The sequence below is a fragment of the Hypanus sabinus genome, chromosome 1 (genome assembly GCF_030144855.1).
Source record: "Hypanus sabinus isolate sHypSab1 chromosome 1, sHypSab1.hap1, whole genome shotgun sequence".
Taxonomy (NCBI): Eukaryota; Metazoa; Chordata; class Chondrichthyes; order Myliobatiformes; family Dasyatidae; genus Hypanus; species Hypanus sabinus.
The window spans coordinates 159088181-159110572 of record NC_082706.1 but is presented as its reverse complement, the minus strand read 5'-3'; the positions used below and the strand labels follow the sequence as shown (position 1 = coordinate 159110572).

The following is a 22392-nucleotide window of genomic DNA, read 5'->3' as shown; positions in this document are numbered from 1 at the left end:
TTGCAGTGTTTAAAACAGGATATAGTTTCCTTCAAGTCAATTCAATTTAAAATCATTAACAATTCTTGTTAACTCTCTAAACCAACCAAAACTGATAAAAGTCATCAATGTACCAATTTTTAAAATTTTAATCTGAGTCGCTAGCAAAAGCAATATTTTTGAAGTCTTTTTGCATAGAAGACTTAATTAATCTGAATAGTTTAAGTGACATGGGCTCCATAGGCTTTCAAAATAATGATTGTTGAATTGACATGCTTGAGAAAGTTTCAATGCCCATTTAGGTGGCCCGATAGTATAGTGGTTAGTGAATTGGGGTTCAATTCCCACTGCTGTCTGTGAGGATTTGTACACTCTCCCTGCAAGTGTGTGTTTCCTTCAGGAGCACTGCTTTCTTCCCACATTCCAGAGACAAATATGAGGTAGGGTTAAATAGCAGTGGATATGTTGTGTTGGTGCCAGAAGCATCAAGAACTTCTTACAGGCTGGCCCCAGCACATATTCGGACAGCATTGGTCAATGACACAAATTACACATTTTGCTCTATGTTTTGATGTACATGTGACAAATAAAGCTGATCTATAATTGTTTAACAACTTCACAATCTTTATATTTATTTAAATATAAGCCAATAGAACATGGGATGGAAGTCTGGAAAATAGTTGAATTTTAGAATTTTGCATTTTTCAAACAGGTCAGACTCGACTTATAATCTAGATTACTACTTTCAAGTACAAGTCCAAACTAACATTTTTCAGTAATAATGAACTAAGAAAATATACTTCAGTTGCTATGGAACATCAGTTACATAATGCAGGGGGTCCCAACTGGAGATCCATGGACCTCTTGGTTAATGGTACGGGTCATAGGCATAAAAAGGGTTGGGAACCACTGGCATAGTGACATTTAGTTAGCTAAAATTAACTTTCATACCTGTCAGTGAGGAAAGCACAGATAAGGCTCTTTGCATCCTTAGAAATATCATTATCTTCAGGAAATGACAATGAGTTTTTATGATTCATAATCTTGCTGTATGTTCCAACTAATGAATCTGCATAAAAAGGTGTGTCACCTAGGAAAGTGGAAAGTCACCGTTTATGCTTCATAAATGTTAATATCATTAATGTAGTAACTTTATATACCACAATAATTATTTCATTATGGTTTATATTAGTTCACACTATATATCACCATTAAATTATATCATCCTATTGCACTAGAATAATTCACAATCTATAATATCCAATTTTAATGCTCATTTTATTTTGGAAGCATCCAGCCTGTAGAACAACTTGAAAATGCACCAAACAGACATATTTGCATTTCCACTGTCCTTGAGTCAGCCAAAGACCTCAACTCTTATTCAAATTATTTTAGATGATACAGCTGCAACCACAGATTACACACATGGTAAAGGACAAAGCTAAACCAAAACACATCAGTTGAACAGAATTCCTGGATAGTTATATCATTACACTACTCCACGCTTTCATTTTGTCCCACCTTTAGGGTAAATGCAGCATGCATAAACACTACAGTCACAAAGAATCAGGAAATTCCAAATATGTCTCTTTCAAATTCGTAAGATTAACAAAAATTGTTTACAGCAATTTTTAATTTAAAATAGCATTTTTGGTGAGAATGCACAATTTCTTCACTCACCAACAAGCATCTCATAGAGAAATACTCCTACTGACCACCAATCACACTCCCTCCCATAATAGCCATCTCCACCTTGAGATTTCAGCACTTCAGGAGAAATATAATCGGGTGTCCCAACAGCTGTATCACATCGCACCATGCCTTCCTACAATAACAAGTAAAATGATTACTTATTCCAAGCAAAATCATATACTGCAGTTACAGAATTTTGAAAGCATGTGACAAAATGTAGGATAGAATGTGCAACACTTATACAGAGAATTTGATTCATTCAGTAGTAGTATTCTTGACCAAGTCAGAAGGTCTTGGAGTCAGATTCAACTCCAGGGATTCATCATCACCTGTAAAAATGAAGAGCACTGCATTTCTGGGTACACCATTCTTTGGATGAAGACACGGCCCAGGATTATGTAAAATGTATCCTCTCAACTCAGTGGGCAATCCAACATCACATTGGTCATTTATATGGAATGTATTTATTTATCTACTCGTAGAGATACACTGCGAAATTGGCTCTTTTGGCCACCCAATACCCCCCGATTAAACTCTATCCTAATCACAGGATAATTTATAATGACCAATTAACCTACTAACCTGTACGTCTTTGGACTGTGGGAGGAAACAGGAGCACCCAGAAAAACACATGCACTTCCAGCAGAGGATGTACAGACTCATTACAGACGATATTGGAATTGAACTCTGAACTCTGACGCCTCAAGCTGTAACAGTGTCGCCCTAACTATTATGCTACCTACCTATGATCTCTCTAAGCTGTGCGCGTGTTTTCAACCAGCACACAAAGGAAATTATTGTGTGCGCAAAAGGTTAGTTACCCAAAATAATGTAGCAATTAATAGTAATTATTGAAAATAATCTTTTAGCTAAATGTTTCTGTTAACTTGTCGGTTTTGCAAATACCACAATGCACATCACTAATTTACGTCACCTCACCTTTCCTGTTCCGGTTTGTACAACTGCATCACAGTGGCAGCCATCTTTGGCGGACAGTGTTCATATCGTAAAGTTCGCAAAGATCTGTTTCAAATCCTGTAGATAGCTTACTAAGTTTTTATTGAAAAAATACTGATTTATTTTGTCGAATTCAAAAGAAGCGAAGGGTGTGAAGTGCAAAAGAACTGCACATTTGTTTAAAGTTGAATGGCTTAACAAAATAGCAGAAACTGCTACACCAAAAGCTCATGAGGTCATGAACGTTCAGCAATGAGAAATATTTATGTATGATTCAGAAACTGCAGTTATCTGTTTGTATTGTCGTGATGCGAAAGTTGCTGGAAAACTTGCTAGTGGAAAGAAGTGGGATGATATTTGGAAACTTGACTTCTTGAAGTGTCATATGGCAAGCAAATTGCATTTGGATGATGTACAAAAGCTCAGAACCTGTCACTACCCGTTCAGGAGTGCTATGCATTACAGGCGAATGTCATTTGGATATGTTAATGAGAATCAACAGCTATCAATTGGATGGGAGTTCTGTTAGTCTGGATAGGGTTCACAAAGAATAGTTAAATGCCAAAGACAAGAGAGAGAGAAAAAATAACTGAGTGACTTAAATATGTATGTTATTTTGTTGTTATTCTGTGCAGTTTTATGTCAAATATTTTGTAAACCTACATAAACTGTGCTTTGTGTGCATTCAGTGCTCACATACTTCTGTCACAGGAAAAAATGCTGCACAATGTAAGATTCTTGCGCGCACTGACTACTAAAAATTAGAGGGAACATTGCTAGCTACCATGCTCATCTACCACTTACAAGCCCAACGGTAATAGCAGTTTAAAATTAATCCTTACTGCCAAAATATTTTTCAATAAAAGGTATGAAATGCATGTTATTCTTTTCTGTAACAATTAAATCTACATTAAAAGTGATTATAAAGCTATTAACAAGTACTTATTACATATGGATGAAACTAAAAAACAGAAAAGAAACCTTGATTTAATGAATTGATCTTTATAAAAAGGATGTATTAGTCAGTTGCCTTAAAATAATTCCGCAACGCCGTTATTTCAATGCGACACCTTCTTATTCAATAAAAATAAAAAATTATTTGTATCAGACACTAACCAGGAAACTCTGAGCAATACACAATGAATACAGGTGGAATTTGTAAGACTCATAGAAGCTGATAAATTGCTACATGTTTATAGCTTTAGGAATAATTAACAATCTAGGGAGATGATTAGCACTCAAAACCATCTTTCATCTCAGTTTGGAACAGGGGCTTTGGACCACCAAATCACACCAGAATGTTACTATTTTATAATATTTATTACAATAATTTTTTTTAAATGGTTAATATGGTATTCAGTGTATTAGGCGATGAAAGCAGTATGAAAAGAAGCAGACTTAAAGAATTAAATAATAATCAATTTTCAGGACACTGCAACTTACTTTATTCATTTTCATGCAAGTTCCAAAATCTGCTAATTTTAAATGACCAGCTTTGTCAAGCAGCATATTATCTGGCTTCACATCTCTGATAAGACAAAAAAAAGTTATCTCACTTTATATAAAAATACAAGTTAGATCCCTATGTTCAGTATGGTACTTAAAAACATTCAAAATATACACCCCACACACAAACATGTTTAACAATCACCCATTCACATGCTAAGGGAAAACAAGTACTGCAGTAGGTCATTCCGTTACTTTTGGATGTCACCAAAAATTTAGCTAAAAAGTACTCGGAAGTCTGTTTACCATTGCAATTTAACAAAAAAAAATTATGGACAACATCCCATTAACAGTAATATTTTAACAACGGGCAAGCTGCTTCTGCATTGCTGGTCAAGGGATAAATATTGTTTCACGGCAAAAAAATTTTATGCCCACTTCAGAAGGCAGAGAGAGAGCCACGTTGAAAGTTGCAGCATCACCTCAGCAATATCGTGCAGTGTTAACTTAAATATGGAGCTCAAATCCTGAGAATGGAATTTGAGCCTGTAACCTTCTGACTCATTCTACAGGAATATTGTTAAACCATGCCTCAAAAACATGTGAACAAGACTCAAGTGAATGTGTATTTTTTAATATTGTGTTCAGCACAAAAACTGCAGCAAATCTGCTTTACCAATTTGCAGTTGCTATGGTCAACTGTTCAATAATTACCTGTGAATGAAGCCCATGGAATGAATTGCATCCAAAGCAAGAACAACTTCTGCCGTATAAAACCTGGCCCATTTTTCAGGCATATCATAATTACTCATTAAATTTACAAGATCCCCTCCAGGCATATATTCCATCACCATGTAGAGATAACGATTATCTTGAAAAGCATATGATAGCTATTGAGAAGAGGAAAGTTGATTAGTTAATTAATTTAAAGCTACAACGCGGACAGGTCATTCTGGCCCATGCCACCCAGCGACCCACCAATTTAACTCAAGCCTAATCAGAGAACAATGACCAATAACCTTCTAACCAGTATGTTTCTGGACTGCAGAGGGTTGTAAATTTAGTCAGCTGCATCTTGGGTAATAGCCTACAAAGTACCCAGGACATCTTCAAGAGGCAGTGTCTCAAAAGGGCAGCATCCATTATTAAGGACCTCCAGCACCCAGGGCATGCCATTTTCTCACTGTTACCATCAGGTATGAGGTACTGAAACCTGAAGTTTCAGGAACAGCTTCTTCCCCACTGCCATCTGATTCCTAAATGGACATTGAACCCTTGGACAGTACCTTGCTTTTTTAAAAAATAGATAGTATTTCTGTTTTTGCATTATTTTTAAACTATTCAATATACATATACTGTATAAAGTATACTGAATAAGATTTATTTAATTATTTATTCCCCCCCCCTCCCCCCCACCAGATTATGTATTACATTGAACTGCTGTACCAAAGTTAACAAATTTCAAGTCACATGCGGGTGATATTAAACCTGATTCTGATTCTGACTGTGGGAGGAAACCAGAGTACCCGGAGTAAACCCACTCAGCGACAGGGAGAAGGACAGCACCAGAATTTAACTCCGAAGACTCAAGCTGTAACTCAAGCGTCCACTACACTATCATGGCAATGCACATTCATATGCATGAAATCGTAATGTTACCACTCCATCTATGCAAATGAAAACACACACAGATTCTAGAAATCAGAAAATAATCAAAAGTTCTCAAACATCTACAGGGTAAACAAACTGATTAAATGACAAAAATGGGTGCTGGTGAATGACAAATCAAATGGCTATGAATCAAAAAATTTGTGTAATTTTGTTCATTTTCAAATATTTATTCCTTGTAAAATGGTTAACAAATTATTTTTATTTTACTAAGTAGCTTTCGTAGTGCTGGAAGCAGAGTGTGTGGCACTGGATGACAACAGTAAAATGCACCTGTACTTATGGATGGCAAGAGTGAGTGAGTGTGTGCGCGCGTGTTTGGGGGGGGCATGGGCAGGGCAGGTGAATGAGTTGATGGCATAAATGTAAGGAAGTAAATGGGGAAATGGGACTAATGTTATATGGATATGGGCACATGCCCTCTCTATAAGTCCCTCAACATAAGAACATAAGAAAGAGGAGTAGGCCATTTGGCCCATCAAACTTGCTCCACCATGCAATACAATCATGGCTGGTCTGGCTGTGGGCTCAACTCCACCTACCTGCCTTTTCCCATAACCCCCAATTCCCCTGCTCAACTGCTGCTATTCATCAAAAAGTCATAATTTCCACAAATTATTCTATCTACTATTAAGCAACTATCATCTGATGTCATTCACACTGCTCCCACTGCTAGAAAAAAATTCAAGTTAAAAGACTAGCTAAGTGTTTACTCTTGGTCAATGTCAGAGTTAATATTTAAAAATTGCTGATTATCACTGAACTCAGAACTTCTCCAATTAGTACGGTTCAACCAACTACATTTTCTAAAATCTCTCATGTTTAAGGGTGAGAACCAATTTTGAATCTGAAATTTAAATGACATGAAGACATTTTCAGAATCTAGAACTCAATTTATAATCAGAATTTCAAGGCTATTAACTTCCAAGTGATAATATGTACAAGATACCTGTACAACCCATGGACTATTTGCAAACGCCATAATGCCCCTTTCTTCCCAGAAGAATGCTGAATCAGATCGCTTTATCATCTCAAACTTGCTGAGCAATTTCATTGCAAAGACTTTACGGGTATTTCTATGTCTCACCTAAAAAAGAATACCAACAACACAATAAGCCTGAAAAAGACTTGTACATTTTTTAGATGAATGTTGTTAACACGTTGTTGACATTGATAGCACAAAAAATTATGACTACATAACTTTGACTGTAACATTTCATATTTAAACTATTTCAATTTTATGGAACACACATTAGAACCTATTCTTTCACACACACTATATGCAAATAATGAAGCTGTCTCAAATTTACCAAGATTCAAAAACATTTACAATATTAAAAGTTGCAACAAGTTAAAAATGCTATAACTGGTTGAATAAAAGTTCTCATTCAGCTTCTGTCCATTATGCATTAATCACTAATACAAACTTCACAGAAGTTTCCAAGAAGCAAAGGGAAAAGGATTGTCTGAAATACTGCACCCATTAAAAGAAACAACACTGAACCGTAGCTGAAAGAAGATGATAGCTAGGAGCTTAATGTCGAAGGGTACACATTGTATCAAAAGGACAGGCAGGTAGGCAGAAAGACATTAAATCAAATCATTAGAAAGAGGTGTCATAGGGCCAGAAGGTCTGAGTCAATGTAGGTAGAACTTGGGAACCGCAAGGGTAAAAAGACCCTGATGGGAGTTATATACAGACCCTAAAACAGTAGTAAAGATATAATCTACTAAGTACAATGGGAGATATACATTCCATGCCTAAAGGGAAATGCTATGATAGTCATGGGGGGATTTCAACATGCAGTAGAATAGGAAAATCAGGTTGGTGTGGTACTCAATACCAACAGGGAGAATTTCTAGAGTGCCTACAAAATATGTTTTTAGAGCTGCTCATGGTTGAGCCCACTAGGGATCTGTTATTCTGGATTGGGTGTTGTGCAATGAACCAGAATTGATTAGAGAGCTTAAGTTAAGGATCTCTCAGGGGTAAGTGATCATAATATGATAGTATTAACCCTGCCATTTGAGAAGGAGAAGCTGAAGTCAGATGTATCAGTATAACAATGGAGTAAAGCAAATTATAGAGGCATGAGAGGGGAGCTGGCCAAAATTAATTGGAAAAGAACACTGGCAAAGATGATGGTAGAGCAGCAATGGCTGGAATTTCTGGGAACAATACAGAGATATACATCCCAAAGAGGAAGAAGCATTCTAAAAACAACATGACACAACTGTGACTGACAAGAGAAGTCAAAGCCGGCACAATTGCCAAAGAGGGGACATATAATAGAACAAAAAATAGAGGGAGGTTAGAGCATTAGGAAGCTTTTTAAAAAAACAACAGAAGGGAACTAAAAAAGTCATAAAGAAAAAGATGGAATACGAAAGTAAGCTAGTCAATAATATTAAAAAGGATGTGAAAAGTTTCTTTAGATACTTAAAGTGTAAAACACAGGCGAGAGTAGATATCAGACTGCTGGAAAATTATGCTGGAGAAAGTAATGGGGGACTAGGACATGGTGGACGAACTGAATAAGTATTTTGCATCAGTCTTCACTATGGAAGACACTAGCAGTATGCCAGAAGTTTAAGTGTATCAGCGTGCAGAAATATGAGAAGGAGTCATTACTAGGGAGAAGTTTCATGGGAAATTGAAAGGTCTGAAGGTAGATAAGTAACCTGGACCAGATGATATATACCCCAGGGTTCAGAAGGAGGTGGCTAAAGAGACTGTAGAAGAATTAATGATCTTTCAAGAATCAACTGATTCTGCAATGGTTTTGGAGGAATGGAAAATTACAAATTTCACTGCACTGTTCAAGAAGGGAGAGAGGCAGAAGAAAGGAAACTATAGGTCAGAAAGTCTAACCTCAGTGATTAGGAAGATGTTGGAGCTGATACTTAAGGATGTGATGTTGGGGAACTTGGAGGCCAAAGTCAGCATTGTTTTCTTAAGGGAAATCTGTTTGAATTCTTTAAAGAAATAACAAACATGATAGACAATAGAGAATTGGTTGATGTTGTGTACCTGTATTTTCAGAAGGCCTTTGACAAGAGCCCATGACATTACAGGAAAAATTCTAGCATGGAGAAAGCACTGGCTGATTGGAGGGAGGCAAATAGAGGGAATAAAGGAAGCCTTTTCTGATTGACTCTATGACCAGTGGTGTTCTACAGGGGCCAGGATGGGATTGCTTCTTTTTGCATTATATGTCAATGACTTGGTTGGATGATGCAATTGATAATTTATGGGCAAGTTTCTGGATGATACAAAGATCGGTGGAGGGATAGGTAGTTATGAGGCGACAGAAGGACTTAGACAGATGAGGAGAATGGTCAAAGAAGTGGCAGGTGGAATACACTGCCACGAAGTGTATAGTCATGTACTTTGTTAGAAGAAATAAAAGCATTTTTATTTTCTAAATAGAGAGGATATACAAACATCTAGGAGGTACAAAGAGAATTGGGAGTGCTTGTGCAGGAAGATTTCCTAACAGCTAATTTGTAGGGTGAGCTTATGGTGAGGAAGGCAAATGTGCTATAGGCATTCATTTCAAGAGGAATAGAATATAAAAGCAAGGATTTAATGGGGAGGCTTTTTTTAAGAATTGGTGAAGTTTCATTTGAGCTTTGTGAGCAGTTTTGGGCCCCTTATCTTAGAAAGGATATACTGACGTTGGAAAGGGTTCAAAGGAGGTGTACAAAAATTCTTCTGGGATGGAAGGGTGTGTCATGTGAATAGTGCATGATGGTTCTGGGCTTCTACTCACTGTAATTCAGAAGAACGGAAGACTGCCTCAGCGAAACCATCAAATGTTGAAAGGCCTCGATAGAGTGGATGTGGAAAGGATACTTCCTCTGGTGGGGAGTCCAGAAAACACTGCCTCAGAACAGAGGGGCAATTTTTTAGAATGGAGATAGGAGGAATTTCTTCAGCCAGAGAGCAGTGAATCTGTGGAGTGTGTTGTCACAGGTGGCTGTGAACGCCAAGTCGTTGAGTGTACTTAAAACAGAGGATGAAATATTCTTGGTTGCTCAGGGCATAAAAGGATATGGGGGGAAAACGCAGGCGACTGGGGCTGAGAGGGAAAATGGATCGGCCATGATGAAATGGCAGAGCAGACTCAATGGGCAAAATGGTCTAATTCTGCTCCTATAAAGAAAACTCAAGGAATACTTCATTACAGTATCTAGAATGCATTCAAGAAATCTCATGAACAGTAAAATTTTAAGGAGTTCCCATACCTTCTCAAGTATATTTGAGAAAAGAGACCCATTCTTTTCCCAGCTATTGATTAAATAAACAATAAACACAAGTTAAAAATTAAATTATTCAAATAAAGCTGAACAATTTTCTTTTGATTGCCACTTATAGATTCAGGCAGTGAATCAGTAGTCGACACTGAACACCAGTAGGAATATTAAAAGAGGGCAGCAAAAGAGCAGAATGCATAACGGATAGAAGCTTTATCACAAGAATATTTTTTAAAATTTGTACTAATATATACAAGCATAGGTGCAAAGAAACCCTAATTTGAAGCAGCATCACATATATATGGTACCACAATACTGAATATAGTGTAACACTAGCACTAGGTGTCTCAGTAGCACAATGCTCAATGAAGTCAGACAGACTTTGAAAAAAAACAGTTTTCAAACATGGCCACAGGATGTAGTGACAGAACGTGTAGAGAACCTATTTGACCACGTTCTTACTCATCTACCTGCTGTACCTACATTCTAATGGAGCAGGAGAGAATATGTGTCTGAGTGGTGCCACAACAACAATCTCTCACTCACTGTCAGTAAAACTAAAGAGCTGATTGTTGACTTCAGGAAGAGAAAAAGAGGGCGAACATACACCAGTGTACACTGGGATAAAATCAGCAGTGGAGAGAGTCAATAGTTTTAAATTTCTAGGCATTAACATACCAGATGACCTGCCCTCAGCCCAGCACACTGATGTAATCACAAGGACAGCATCAATCTCTACTTTCTTAGAAGGTTAAGGAAATTCGGCATATAACACAAACATACTTTTACCGATGCAGAAGTATCCTGAGTGGTTACATCATCATCTGGTACGATGAATCAGATGTACTGGAACACAAGAAGCTGCAGACAGTAGTAGACTCAGCCAATACATCACGGCACATTTCTCTCCACATTTGGGAATACCTATATGAAGCACTACCTCAAGTAGGCAACATCCAAAGATCCCCACCATCCAGGCTATCTTCTTACAGCTACTACTGGGCAGAAGTGCAGAAACCTGATATCTCAGATGAACAGGTTCACAAACAGCTACTTCCCTTCAGAGTGGTTCTTGAACCAATCACTATAGTTGCATAATCCTAATCACTAGAATTTAGCAACACTCTCAGCACCTGCACTAAAAATGGACTTTTTTATTCTAATTGTGCTCTTTCATGCAAATATTATGTATAATTTATATTTGATTTTCTTGTAAATGGTGCTTATTTATGCTGCAAGTAAGCTTTTCATTGTGCATATGACAATAAATTTGACTTTGATTACAGCATCGGTAGGAGACCTCGGAGACAAGGTCCTGTTTTCAGTATGACAGTCTCCACCCTGTTCAGCTTACTAAATGAGTTTGCTTCAGTACAGACTTAACTAATTAAAATTCATAACCTCCATGAATATTCCCTTCTCCCTCCACCCATCGGCCAGGAGATACAAAACTTAAGGTTCCAGACTTAAGGACAGCTTTCCTCCCAGTATTATAAAACTACTTTACAGTATAATAAGACGGGCGCTTGACCTTAATATACTTTGTTGTAATCTTGCACCTTACATTCTGCCTGCAGTGCACTCTGTATTGGAACACGTTATTCTGCACTCTATTATTCTTTTACACTGTATTAATTTTATCGACGTGCCATACCGAATTGATCTGTTTAGATAGTATACAGGTTTTTCACTGTATCCCAGTAATATTTGACAATAATGAAATAATAAATCTTAGCTAGATGCCCAAAAGAGCATGCCTCCTTGCACCTAGCCGGAATTGCATTCTATTACAATAGGTAACCTTAAATCGTCACTATACCCCGAAAAAGGTAATTGTGCAAAATGTATTTCATAATATCAGCAAAACTCCTAACAGCCCAGGATACTAATGTTGACCATTTCTTCATCATCCCTTGACCATTCCTCAGTTCAATTTTTCCAGAATTTCACAACTTACATTCAGTTTTCTTTTATCAAGTGGATACAATACTGCCATTCATGAAAGAGCTGTATTGAAACAGTAGATTGCTGCACCCCCAATAGAGGGTGTGGCACTTGAGATTTTTGATCACATCACCACTTTGATTTTGGCTTCAACAAAACACATAACAAGTACTAGCACAAACATACCAGCTGAACTTCACCAAACGCTCCTCTACCAATTACTTTAACAACTTCATAATCTTCTGCTTTCATTCTCAAATCCCGAACTTTACTCATTGCATCTTTATCTGCAAGAGATATATGTAAAAATGATTAATTATTCAATGTTAAATTCATGAGTTGCAATACAATAATTTTCAGTTTTGGTGACTTGTTTAAAATAATATCCAATAAAGAAAGAAGGTTGAATTATGAACTTATAACCAGGTATTAATAAACAGACAATACTAGAACACGGAGGGCACGCAGACTAAGAAAAAAAACTGACTCAAGAGCTCGTTTCAGGAAGCGGAAAAGTAAAATGATAAACTTGTTTTAAGTTGCTAAATGGAGGGTGGTGGAGAGAACAGGGACTATGTCTTTAATTAAATGGAGACCAAAGCTGTCAAGCTAACAACTGCTTTACAAACCAGCAGTTAAAGACAAAAGATAAAAATAAAATAAATTTAAGCAGCTACTACTATGTACAAAACATGCTTGTGATAAAGCCAGGTGAAAATGAAATGACACTCTGAGCTTATCTTGCCCATCACTAAACCAAAGCAGAATTTAGTGTGGTAGTGACACAGAATTAGAGTCAGAAGACTAGAAGCTCATATTCATTCCTGAAGTACTTTGACTACTGATCTTCCAGTTTGATGGTTTTGCCAGAAGAGACCACACTATAAGTACTGAATGAAATACACTAAGTTGATAAGGCAAGTAAATTGCTGCTTCACCTGGAAGAACAGTAATGGAAGAGGTAAAAGGACAGGTTTTGCATCGCCTGCAGTTGCTTGGAAAAATGCAATAAGAGGAGTAATTGTTGGAAATGGAAAGCAAACTACAGAATTGTGGGTGGGGGAGGGGCATAGTCTGTTCAGAATGCTAACAAGGGGAGCAGCTTCTTGCACCTGGGCATCAACATCTCAGAGGTTCTATCCTGCGTCCAAAACATCGATGAAATCATCAAGATTCACTGATAGGCTGAATGTCTTTCAGTCACAGATTGATGCAAGAAAAGGACAACCCCACCCCTGAGGAGCAGGCACTCTGTCTGGCAGCAGTCGGTGTGAGAAAGACTCTATCCAGAGAAAAGCTGAAGGGCCTGATAACATACCTGGTTGGTGCTAAGAGACAGTGCAGTAGAGTTAACAGAAATTCCAGCAGACATATTCAACATCTCCCTGAAACATTCCATTGTCCCCATTGGCTTCAAGGCAGCCACCATCATCCTGGTGTCGAAGAGAGTGCCGGTAGTATACCTTAATGACTACCATCCACTGACAATGACATTAATAATCAAGAGCTCTGAGCAGTGGGTTTATGGACCATATTAAATTATTTCTTCCTTCTGCATTAAACCCTTTACAGTTCGCTTAACTCTCAAATTGGTCCACTGACAACGCCATAGTCTCTGCTCTCCACTCCAAGCTATTCCACCTAGAATATGGTGCCTCATACACCAGGAAATTGTTTCAGCTTGGCGGTTAATATGATCATCCCTCAGAAGCCAGAGAGTAAACAGTCGTTGTTAGGAATCAACACCTCACTCAGTAACTGGATCTTGGACTTTTTGGCAGAAAGACCACAGTCAGTCCATGCTAGCAGCAATATCATTAGCTCCATCATGCTGACCGTCAGTGCCTCCTGCTGCTGTTCACACAGCTGACACATGACTATACTGTTAGATCCAGCTCAAACTGAATCAAGTTCGCTGATGACTCATCAGGAATGATGATAAGATGGTGTACAGAGCAGTAGAACACTTTGTAGAATGACACAAGCTAATATGCAGGGAAGATTGGACAAATTTGCCTGTATCTATGGCAATATTTGCTCACAATTGACGCAAAGAAAACAGAAAACATGCACCATACAACTGCATGATAAGCCACCTGGACCAGATGGTGTACTGAAAGAAATCGCTGAAGAGATCATGGAGAATCACTAGATTCTGGAACAGCTCCAGAAGACTGGAAAATTGAAAATGCCACTCCACACTTCAAGAAGGGAGAGAAGCAGAAGAAAGGAAACTATAAGCCAGTTAGTCTGACCTCAGTGGTTGGGAAGATGTTCGAGTTGCTTATTAAGGGTGAAGTCTCAGGGTACTTGCAGACATATGATAAAATAGGCTGTAGTCAGCATGGTTTCCTCAAGGGAAAATCTGGTCTGACAAATCTATTGAATTCTTTGAAGCAGTAACAAGCAGGATATCAAAGGAGAATCAGTTGATGTTGTGTACTTGGATTTTCAGAGGGCTTTTGACAAAATATCACATATGAGGCTGCTTAACAAGCTAGGAATCTGTAGTAGAAAGGAAAAACTCTAGCATGGATAAAGCAGTGGCTGACTGGCAGGAGGCAAAGAGTGGGAATAAAGGGAGCCTTATCTAACTGGCTGCCGATGACTAGTGGTGTTCCACAGGGGTTCTGTGTTGAGACAGATTCTTTTTACATCGTATGTTAATAATTTAGATAATGGAATTGATGGTTTTGTTGCAAAGTTTGCAGACAATATAAAGATAGGTGGAGGGGCAGGTAGTTTTGAGGAAGTAGGGAGGCTTTAGAACTCAGATTAAGTGAAAATAAGGAAAGAAATTGCTAATGGATTACAGTGTTGGGAAGTGTATGGTCATCACTTTGCTAGAAGAAATGAGAGGGTTGTCTATTTTCTAAATGGAAAATACAAAAATTTGAGATGCAAAGGGACAGGAATCCTTGAGTAGGATTCACTAATTAGCAGGTTGAGTCGGTGGTGAGGAAAACAAATGCAAAGTTAGCATCCATTTCAAGAGGACTAGAATATAAAAGCAAGGATGTAATGTTGAAACTTTATAAAGCACTGGTGAGGCCTCACTTGGAATATTGTGAGCAGGTCTGTCTGGGCCCCTCATCTTAGAAAGGATGTGCTGAAATTGGAGAGGGTTCACAAAATGATTCCAGGTCTAAATGGCTTGTCATATGAAGAGCATCTGACAGCTCTGGGCCTGTAATCACGAGAATTCCAAAAAATTAGGGCTGACCTCATTGAAACCTACCAAATGGTGAAAGGCCTTGATAAAGAGGATGTGGAGAGGATGTTTCCTCTTGTGGGAGAATCTCAGGCCAGAGGACACAAACTCAGAATATAAGGATGTCCTTTTAGAATGGAGATGAGGAGGAATTTCTTTTGCCAGAGGGTGCTGTGGAATTCTTTGCCACAGGCAGCTGTGGAAGTTAAGTCTTTATATTTAATTTAGAGGTTGATAAGATTCTGGATTGGTCAGGGCATGAAAGGATACGAGAAGGCAGGAAATTGGGACCAAGAAAATAACTGGATTAGCCACAATGAAATGGCAAGTAGACTTGATAGGCCAAATGGCCTAATTCTGCTCCAGTATCTTATGGTCTTACACAGAAACAACCCTTCCAGAAGCTTCCAACAGCAGACAAGTTTACATACGTTAGCAAGCTTAGTCAACATTGATGACTAAGTCGGCAACAGGACAGTAAAAGCTAGTTCTGCTTTTGAAAGACTTGAGAAGCTTGTGAATGAAGAGCTATCAACCCAAAGACCAAGCGGAAGATGTATCGTGCTATTGACATACCCACTTTATTCTATGCCTGGAAGACATGGACAATGTACAGCAGACATTCTATACAGCTTAACCACTTCCACATGGCTTGTCTGTAAAATTAACAGGCAGACAAGGGACATAGATACCGTCCCAAAAACATTGCTAAAGCAATCACAGATGTGCAAGCCATGTCAGAAGAAAGTGATGACAGAAAACCAAAAGCAACAATTTTCAGGAGAGGGGAGTGAAGGTGAAACGAGCACTTGATGGGATAGAATAATGGATTCAAAGACTCGTAGAACAAACTTGAAGAGCTTCATTATTGACTCGTACCACTGGGAACGACAAATATTGGATCATTCTGTTTGGCATTTATCCATTAAAAATAATGTCACTCTTATGAGGAAGGAAATAAGAAACAATCTCAAAAATCAGCAATGCTACAGCATCCCAACTACTCTATCACCCATGTGAAGGGAACTGTCGAGGTTCCCAAATAGCCATTTCCATGTACATTGCACAAATATGAAATATATGTAATTGTCTTAGTTGAGAACAAATGATGAACAATCGGACAACCAAACACTGCCTTAAATAATCTAATAATTTATGTCAACACATGTCTGTTTCATAAATCCATGCTGGATCAGCTCAGTCCAACAACTCATCCCTAAGTGCTCTGCACATTTCATTATAGACAGCAGCATTTTTCTTACAGAATTGTGTCATTCTCTATTCTCTCTCTCTCTCTCTCTCTGAAATAGCGATGACATTTGCTACACTCCAATCTGCAAAACTCTAGAAACTACATAATTTTTTAAAGAAGATTGACAATGGATCCATTACCTCTGTACCCACCACTCAAAACTCTGAGGGAGAAATCAATGAATTCTTGATTTATCAATTTTTAATCTCACCAATTTTTCAGACCATTATTTACTGATTTCCTTCAGTTCTCCATTCTCAATTGACTAAGTTCTCTAGTATCTCTGGAAGAATTTTTGACTTCCTCTGTAAAGAAAGGCAAAAATCACTAAGTAGTCTCTATTTTAAATTCACACATGCTTGCAGGGAATGTGCACTAGTCCGTGCTAGCCATTTTCTTTTGTATTCACCCAAGAATGAAAAACAACAGAACGTAGCAGAGGTTTTTGCACTTGAAAGGAACTCCATGGCAGGGCTGTGCAACTCAGCTTGACCAATTTTACACTGAGGAGTGGGTAAAGCTTGCTCCATCACATCAACCAAGTGGTGTAAATATAATAGACACTTATCCAAAAAGATTACTGGCTGTAATAGCAACAAGTGATGGTTCAACTAAGTACTGCGCAAAAGGGGATGAATACTTCTGAACTGCTGACATTTCAGCTTTTCAATTTTTAGTTTTTCATGCCTTTCAATTTTCCTTTTTTTTGGGCTCTACTGTCAAAAAAAAAGGAACATTTATGTGGAAAAAAGAGTTGAGATTGAATACTTTTATAAGCACTGTATCTATAATCAACATTCTGAAGTAAAGAAGCTTCAAATAACTATTTCAAAAATGAAATCTGCAGTTTTTAAACACTATTGCTTTGGTTATGCTTGTTTAATCTACAAGTCACAAGTGTCTAAAACTTACAAGATTCTTTAGCTTAAACTTTGCCAAATATAAAAGGTTACAAATAAACTGACTAGAAATCTTAAGGGCAAAGATAGCCTGAACAATCAGTGGAAAATAAACAGATGGTGGAAAAAAAATATAAACCTAGCCAATATTCTTTAACGTTCAAACGAAACTAAATCAATAGTTTAGTTTACCTCATACTTGGGGGAAAAAAAAGTTGAATTGAGACCAATGTTATTTTTACTCTGCTCCCGTAGATGAAGTTATCTCAGTATTTTACAGCAATGACTAGTTTATACTTTGGAACGCAGATTTTAGGCACTTGGCAAATTTCATGGAAAAATATAGAAAAATCCTACAGGCATTTGAACACATTCATGTATGGTTCAGAACTGGATGATCTTCTGCATTAAGCAACTTTTAGAAAATAACCATTTTATCATTTTCTAGCTGTACGATACATTACAAAATTGCTGCAGATTTTGCCATGTAAATATCATTAGATTTCTGTAAAACTAAAACTCAAAAAGTAACTGTGGACCAAACCACAGAGAAATGCTTTGTGTTTCAGTATTGCTATTGGCAATTTCATTGTCAGCTCACTTTTAATGAGCTATAAGATTGAACATTGAAATCAAATCATTCAGGACTGTGATAGATCAGAAAGAGGATATACATTATCACTGTTGATAGTAAAGAAATTTGCAAAGAGAAATTGAGTGGTGTGGTAAAACAAAGCTTATGATGTGCAACACCTTAGGAAAACTAGCTTTTAAAAATAGTATTTATAAATTTTTATTTTGTATGAACAGAATTTTAGAAGTGCTAAAACTCATCCTGATGGAACAAAAAAAGTTAAAATATCGTGTCTTATGAATTTAACATGGTGTGACCAAGAAATGTGATGTGGGCAGGGAGGTAATCATGGACTTCAGTAAAGCTTTTCATAAGATTCCCCGTTGATAGGCTGCTCTGGAAGATTAGACTGCATGGAATTCAGAGAGACCTAGCTAATACACACACAATTGGCTTGATGGTTGGAAGCAGAGTTGTGAGGGTGAAAGGTTGTTTCTTCAACTGGAGGTTCACAATTAGCAGTGATCCTCAGAGGTTGGGGCGAGACTCTGTTGTTTGTCATCTACATCAACGATTTGGTTAAAACTGCAAAATCTGTTTTTAGTAGATGCTATAGTGGACAATGAGTAACATTATCCAAAAATTATGAGGATCTTGATCAATTGAGTAAGTGAGCCAAGGATGGCAACAAAGGTTAATTTGAGTAAGTGTGAAGTCTTGCATTTTTAAAAGTCAAATCAAGGAAGGACTTTCACAATGAATGGCAGGGCCCTAAGTAATTTATTTAGTTTTTACTTTATTCAGAAATATAGCATAGTAACAGACTATTCTGGCTCAACAAGCCTGTGCTGATACAATTAGACTGTGACCAATTAACCTACAAATTTCTGGATCTTAAGAACGTGGGAGGAAACCAGAGCATCTGGAGTAAACTCACTCGATCAAGGGGAGAACACACCCAGATCACTGGTGCTGTAATAGCACTGTGCTAATCACTGAGACACCATGCTACCCTAAATTGTAAATATTGTAAAAGAGGGACCTTGGAGTAAATGTACATGTTCAGTGCATGTGTGGTCACAAGTAGACAGGGTGGTGAAGGAGGCTGGCCTTAATTAATCAAGGTGGGAGGAGTTCACATACTGTTCAAGCAGTGTTATCAATAAAGTCCAGTTGTATAGCCCGCATGTTGGGTGCGCTCTCCCTCTTAATGAACAATTCCCTTTTAATTTCTGAAGTAAATTTGTTTGAAGAGCACAACCTTTTTTGAATATTTCCAAATAATTTTTCCTTCTCTACTTTTCTCTCAGTTTGATATTTAAAATTATTCTGCCTATTTACTTTTTCCAATGTTGAAGTCTCTTTTTTAAAATATATTGGTGTACTTAGATACTCCTCAGATCTTAAATTTCAGAAAACCAATGCATTCCAGTTCTGATGAACATTAGACTGTAAATTTTTCCTCATTTCCTGATTTGAATATTTTCAACATTCACTGTTTTCACTCAAGACTTCCATCTTCTCTATTACTTTAGATCTCACAGCTCTAGCATCTTTTCTTATTTTCTCTCCATTTTCCGCCAAGCAAATTAGCTTCAAATAACAATCCCTCACAGAGTTCCCTCAGAGATTCTAAGCGATGCTGCTGATGCCAAACTGTTTTGGTGTCTGCCATTCCTTTGGATTCATCAGCTGTGTGGAGAGGGGGAGCCTGCTACTTGGGTAATAGCTTGACCAACGCAAACATCCCACCCTGCAAAAACTCATTTCATGGAGTTAGCACCACCACCCCTGCCCCCCGCAACCCCATATACCACCCCTTGCCCCGGTTGACCTCCAAGAGTGTATGTATACATGTCATTTGATTATGAAAGAACACAGTTTATTTGATCACATACTGAAACTATTTACATATATATATTTTTCCCTTGTTAAGTATTTTGTTGACATTGTAACGATGTGCTACACACAGCGCTGAAATAACAACATGCATTTCGAAATGTAATAACGAAAATAATGAAATAGCGTAAAATAATGAAACGTAAGTCGTCTGGAGACTAGTTTATCCAAACTTCACGGCACTGGCATTTAATCCCTAGCGCCCGCCCTCTCCTGGTGGAAATGACATCAGAGGTGCATTACCAAACTCTCCCCCTGCGCGCTGGCTATTTGTGAGCCGGTTTGCCTGTGCAGAAAATGGGTCGCCACATAACCGCCCCCCCCAGAACTGGCGATACACCCCCCCAATGTCCACAGTCTGGATCAGCCTCTGTTTGGGAAGTCTGCCTCTGCACTGTGGTGCCTGAACCTCGACCGGCTGCGCCAAGTTCACATGGGCTGGCTTGAGTCGGTCTACCATGAAAACCTCCTCTTTCCCCCCAATGTCCAGAACGTACATAGATCTGTTGTTGTTGATCACCCTGAATGGCCCCTCGTACGGCCGCTGTAGCAGTGCCCGGTATCCGCCCTTTCGTACAAACACAAACTTACAGTTCTGCAGGTCTTTGGGTACATGGGTCGGGGTCCATCTGTGCTGTGAAGTTGGTACGGGGGCCAGGTTGCCAAGCCTTTCGCATAGCCTGTCCAGGACTGCTGTGGGTTCTTCCTCTTGCCCCCTTGGGGCTGGTATGAACTCTCCCAGGACGGCCAGGGGCGCGCCGTACACCAACTCGGCCGACGAGGTGTGAAAATCCTCTTTGGGCGCGGTACGAATTCCAAGCAGGACCCAGGGAAGCTCATCCACCCAGTTAGGTCCTCTCAGGCGGGCCATTAGAGCCGACTTCAAGTGACGGTGGAAGCGTTCCACAGCCAACCACAGGCTGGAGGTGAACTGGGCACCTCTGTCGGAGGTAGTGTGGGCTGGTACCCCGAAGTGTGCTACCCAGGTTGCAATCAGTGCTCGGGTGCAGGAATCGGCAGATGTGTTGGTGAGCGGGACCACCTCTGGCCACCTCGTGAACTGATCTACCGTAGTTAAGAGGTACCGCGCTCCTGGTACACTTGTAGGGGGCCCACGATATCCACATGAATGTGGTCGAACCTCCGGTGGGTGGGTTCGAACTACTGCAGCAGGGCTTTAGTGTGCTGCTGCACCTTGGCTGTTTGGCACTGTTCGCACGTTCTGGTCAATTCACTGACCTGCTTGCGAAGTCCGTGCCACGCGAACTCGCTGGAGATGAGCCGGATGGTTGGCCTGATAGATGGGTCCGCCAAACCATGTATGGAGTTGAAAACTCGTCGCCTCCAGGCTGCCGGGACGATTGGGGCGAGGTTGGCCAGTAGCCAAGTCACACAAGAGGGTCCTGTCACCTGGGACTACGAGAAAGTCCTGCAGCTGCAAACCCGAGACTGCGGTCCTGTAGCTGGGCATCTCGTTGTCTGCCTGCTGCGCCTCCGCCAGTGCTGCACAGTCCACCCCCAGGGACAGGGCCTGGACAGCTGGTCTGGAGAGTGTGTCCGCCACGACGTTGTCCTTTCCCGAGACATGCTGGATGTCCGTCGTGTATTCGGAGATGTAGGACAGATGACGTTGCTGGTGAGCCGACCAGGGATTGGACACCTTCGTGAATGCAAAGGTCAACGGTTTGTGGTCCGTGAACGCGGTGAACGGCCTGCCTTCTAAAAAGTACCTGAAATGCTGGATTTCCAGATACAGTGCCAACAGCTCCCAGTCGAAAGCACTGTACTTCAGTTTGGGTGGTCATAGGTGCTTGCTGAAGAACGCCAAGGGTTGCCAGGGCCCCTCGATGAGCTGCTCCAGCACCCCACTGACTGCTGTGTCAGATGTGTCCACTGTGAGGGTGGTTGGAACGTCCGTTCTGGGGTGCACCAACATCACGGCATCTGCCAAGGCTTCCTTGGCTTTAACGAAAGCGGTCGCGGCCTCCTCGTCCCAAGTAATGTCCTTGCCTTTACCCAACATCACATGGGCTGCTGAGGGGAGGAAACAGTGGTAGAAGTTCACCATACCAACAAACTCCTGTCGGCCTTTGACCGTCTTGGGCCGGGCAAAGTGGCGGATCGCATCTACCTTGGCAGGCAGAGGTGTTGCCCCGTCTTTATCCTGTGGCCCAGGAAATCGATGGTATCGAGACCAAACTGGCATTTGGCCGGGTTGATCATGAGGCCAAAATCACTCAGGCGGGAGTAGAGCTGGTGGAGGTGGGACAGATGCTCCTGACGACAACTGCTGGCTATAAGGATGTCGTCTAAATAGATGAACGCAAAGTCCAGGTCGCGTCCATTAGTCACTGTGCGGCATTCTTCAGGCCAAATGGCATTCGGAGGAACTCGAACAGGCCGAACCGGGTGATGAGTGCTGTTTTGGGATGTCTTCAGGGTGCACTGGGATTTTATGGTATTCCTGGATGAGGTCTACTTTGGAAAAGATTCTTGCCCCATGCAGGTTTGCAGCAAAGTCCTGTGTGCGGCACGGGGCAGCAGTCTGGAGTGGTAGCCTCGTTCAGTCTGTGGTAGTCGCCGCATGGTCTCCAACCCTCAGCTGCTTTGGGCA

At 39.7% G+C, this 22392-nt stretch overlaps 1 protein-coding gene across 1 annotated transcript in view; it reads right to left on the bottom strand.

The window, feature by feature from the left end:
* The window catches only part of rock1 (Rho-associated, coiled-coil containing protein kinase 1), a 143905-nt gene that overhangs the window by 75658 nt on the left and 45855 nt on the right, over positions 1-22392 (bottom strand). The window contains exons 3-8 of the mRNA XM_059979836.1: positions 12130-12230; positions 6692-6829; positions 4789-4964; positions 4072-4156; positions 1660-1804; positions 931-1069 (exon numbers count right to left, since the gene is read on the bottom strand). Coding sequence (XP_059835819.1) covers positions 931-1069; positions 1660-1804; positions 4072-4156; positions 4789-4964; positions 6692-6829; positions 12130-12230 — 784 coding nt within the window. The remainder of the gene's footprint in view (positions 1-930; positions 1070-1659; positions 1805-4071; positions 4157-4788; positions 4965-6691; positions 6830-12129; positions 12231-22392) is intronic.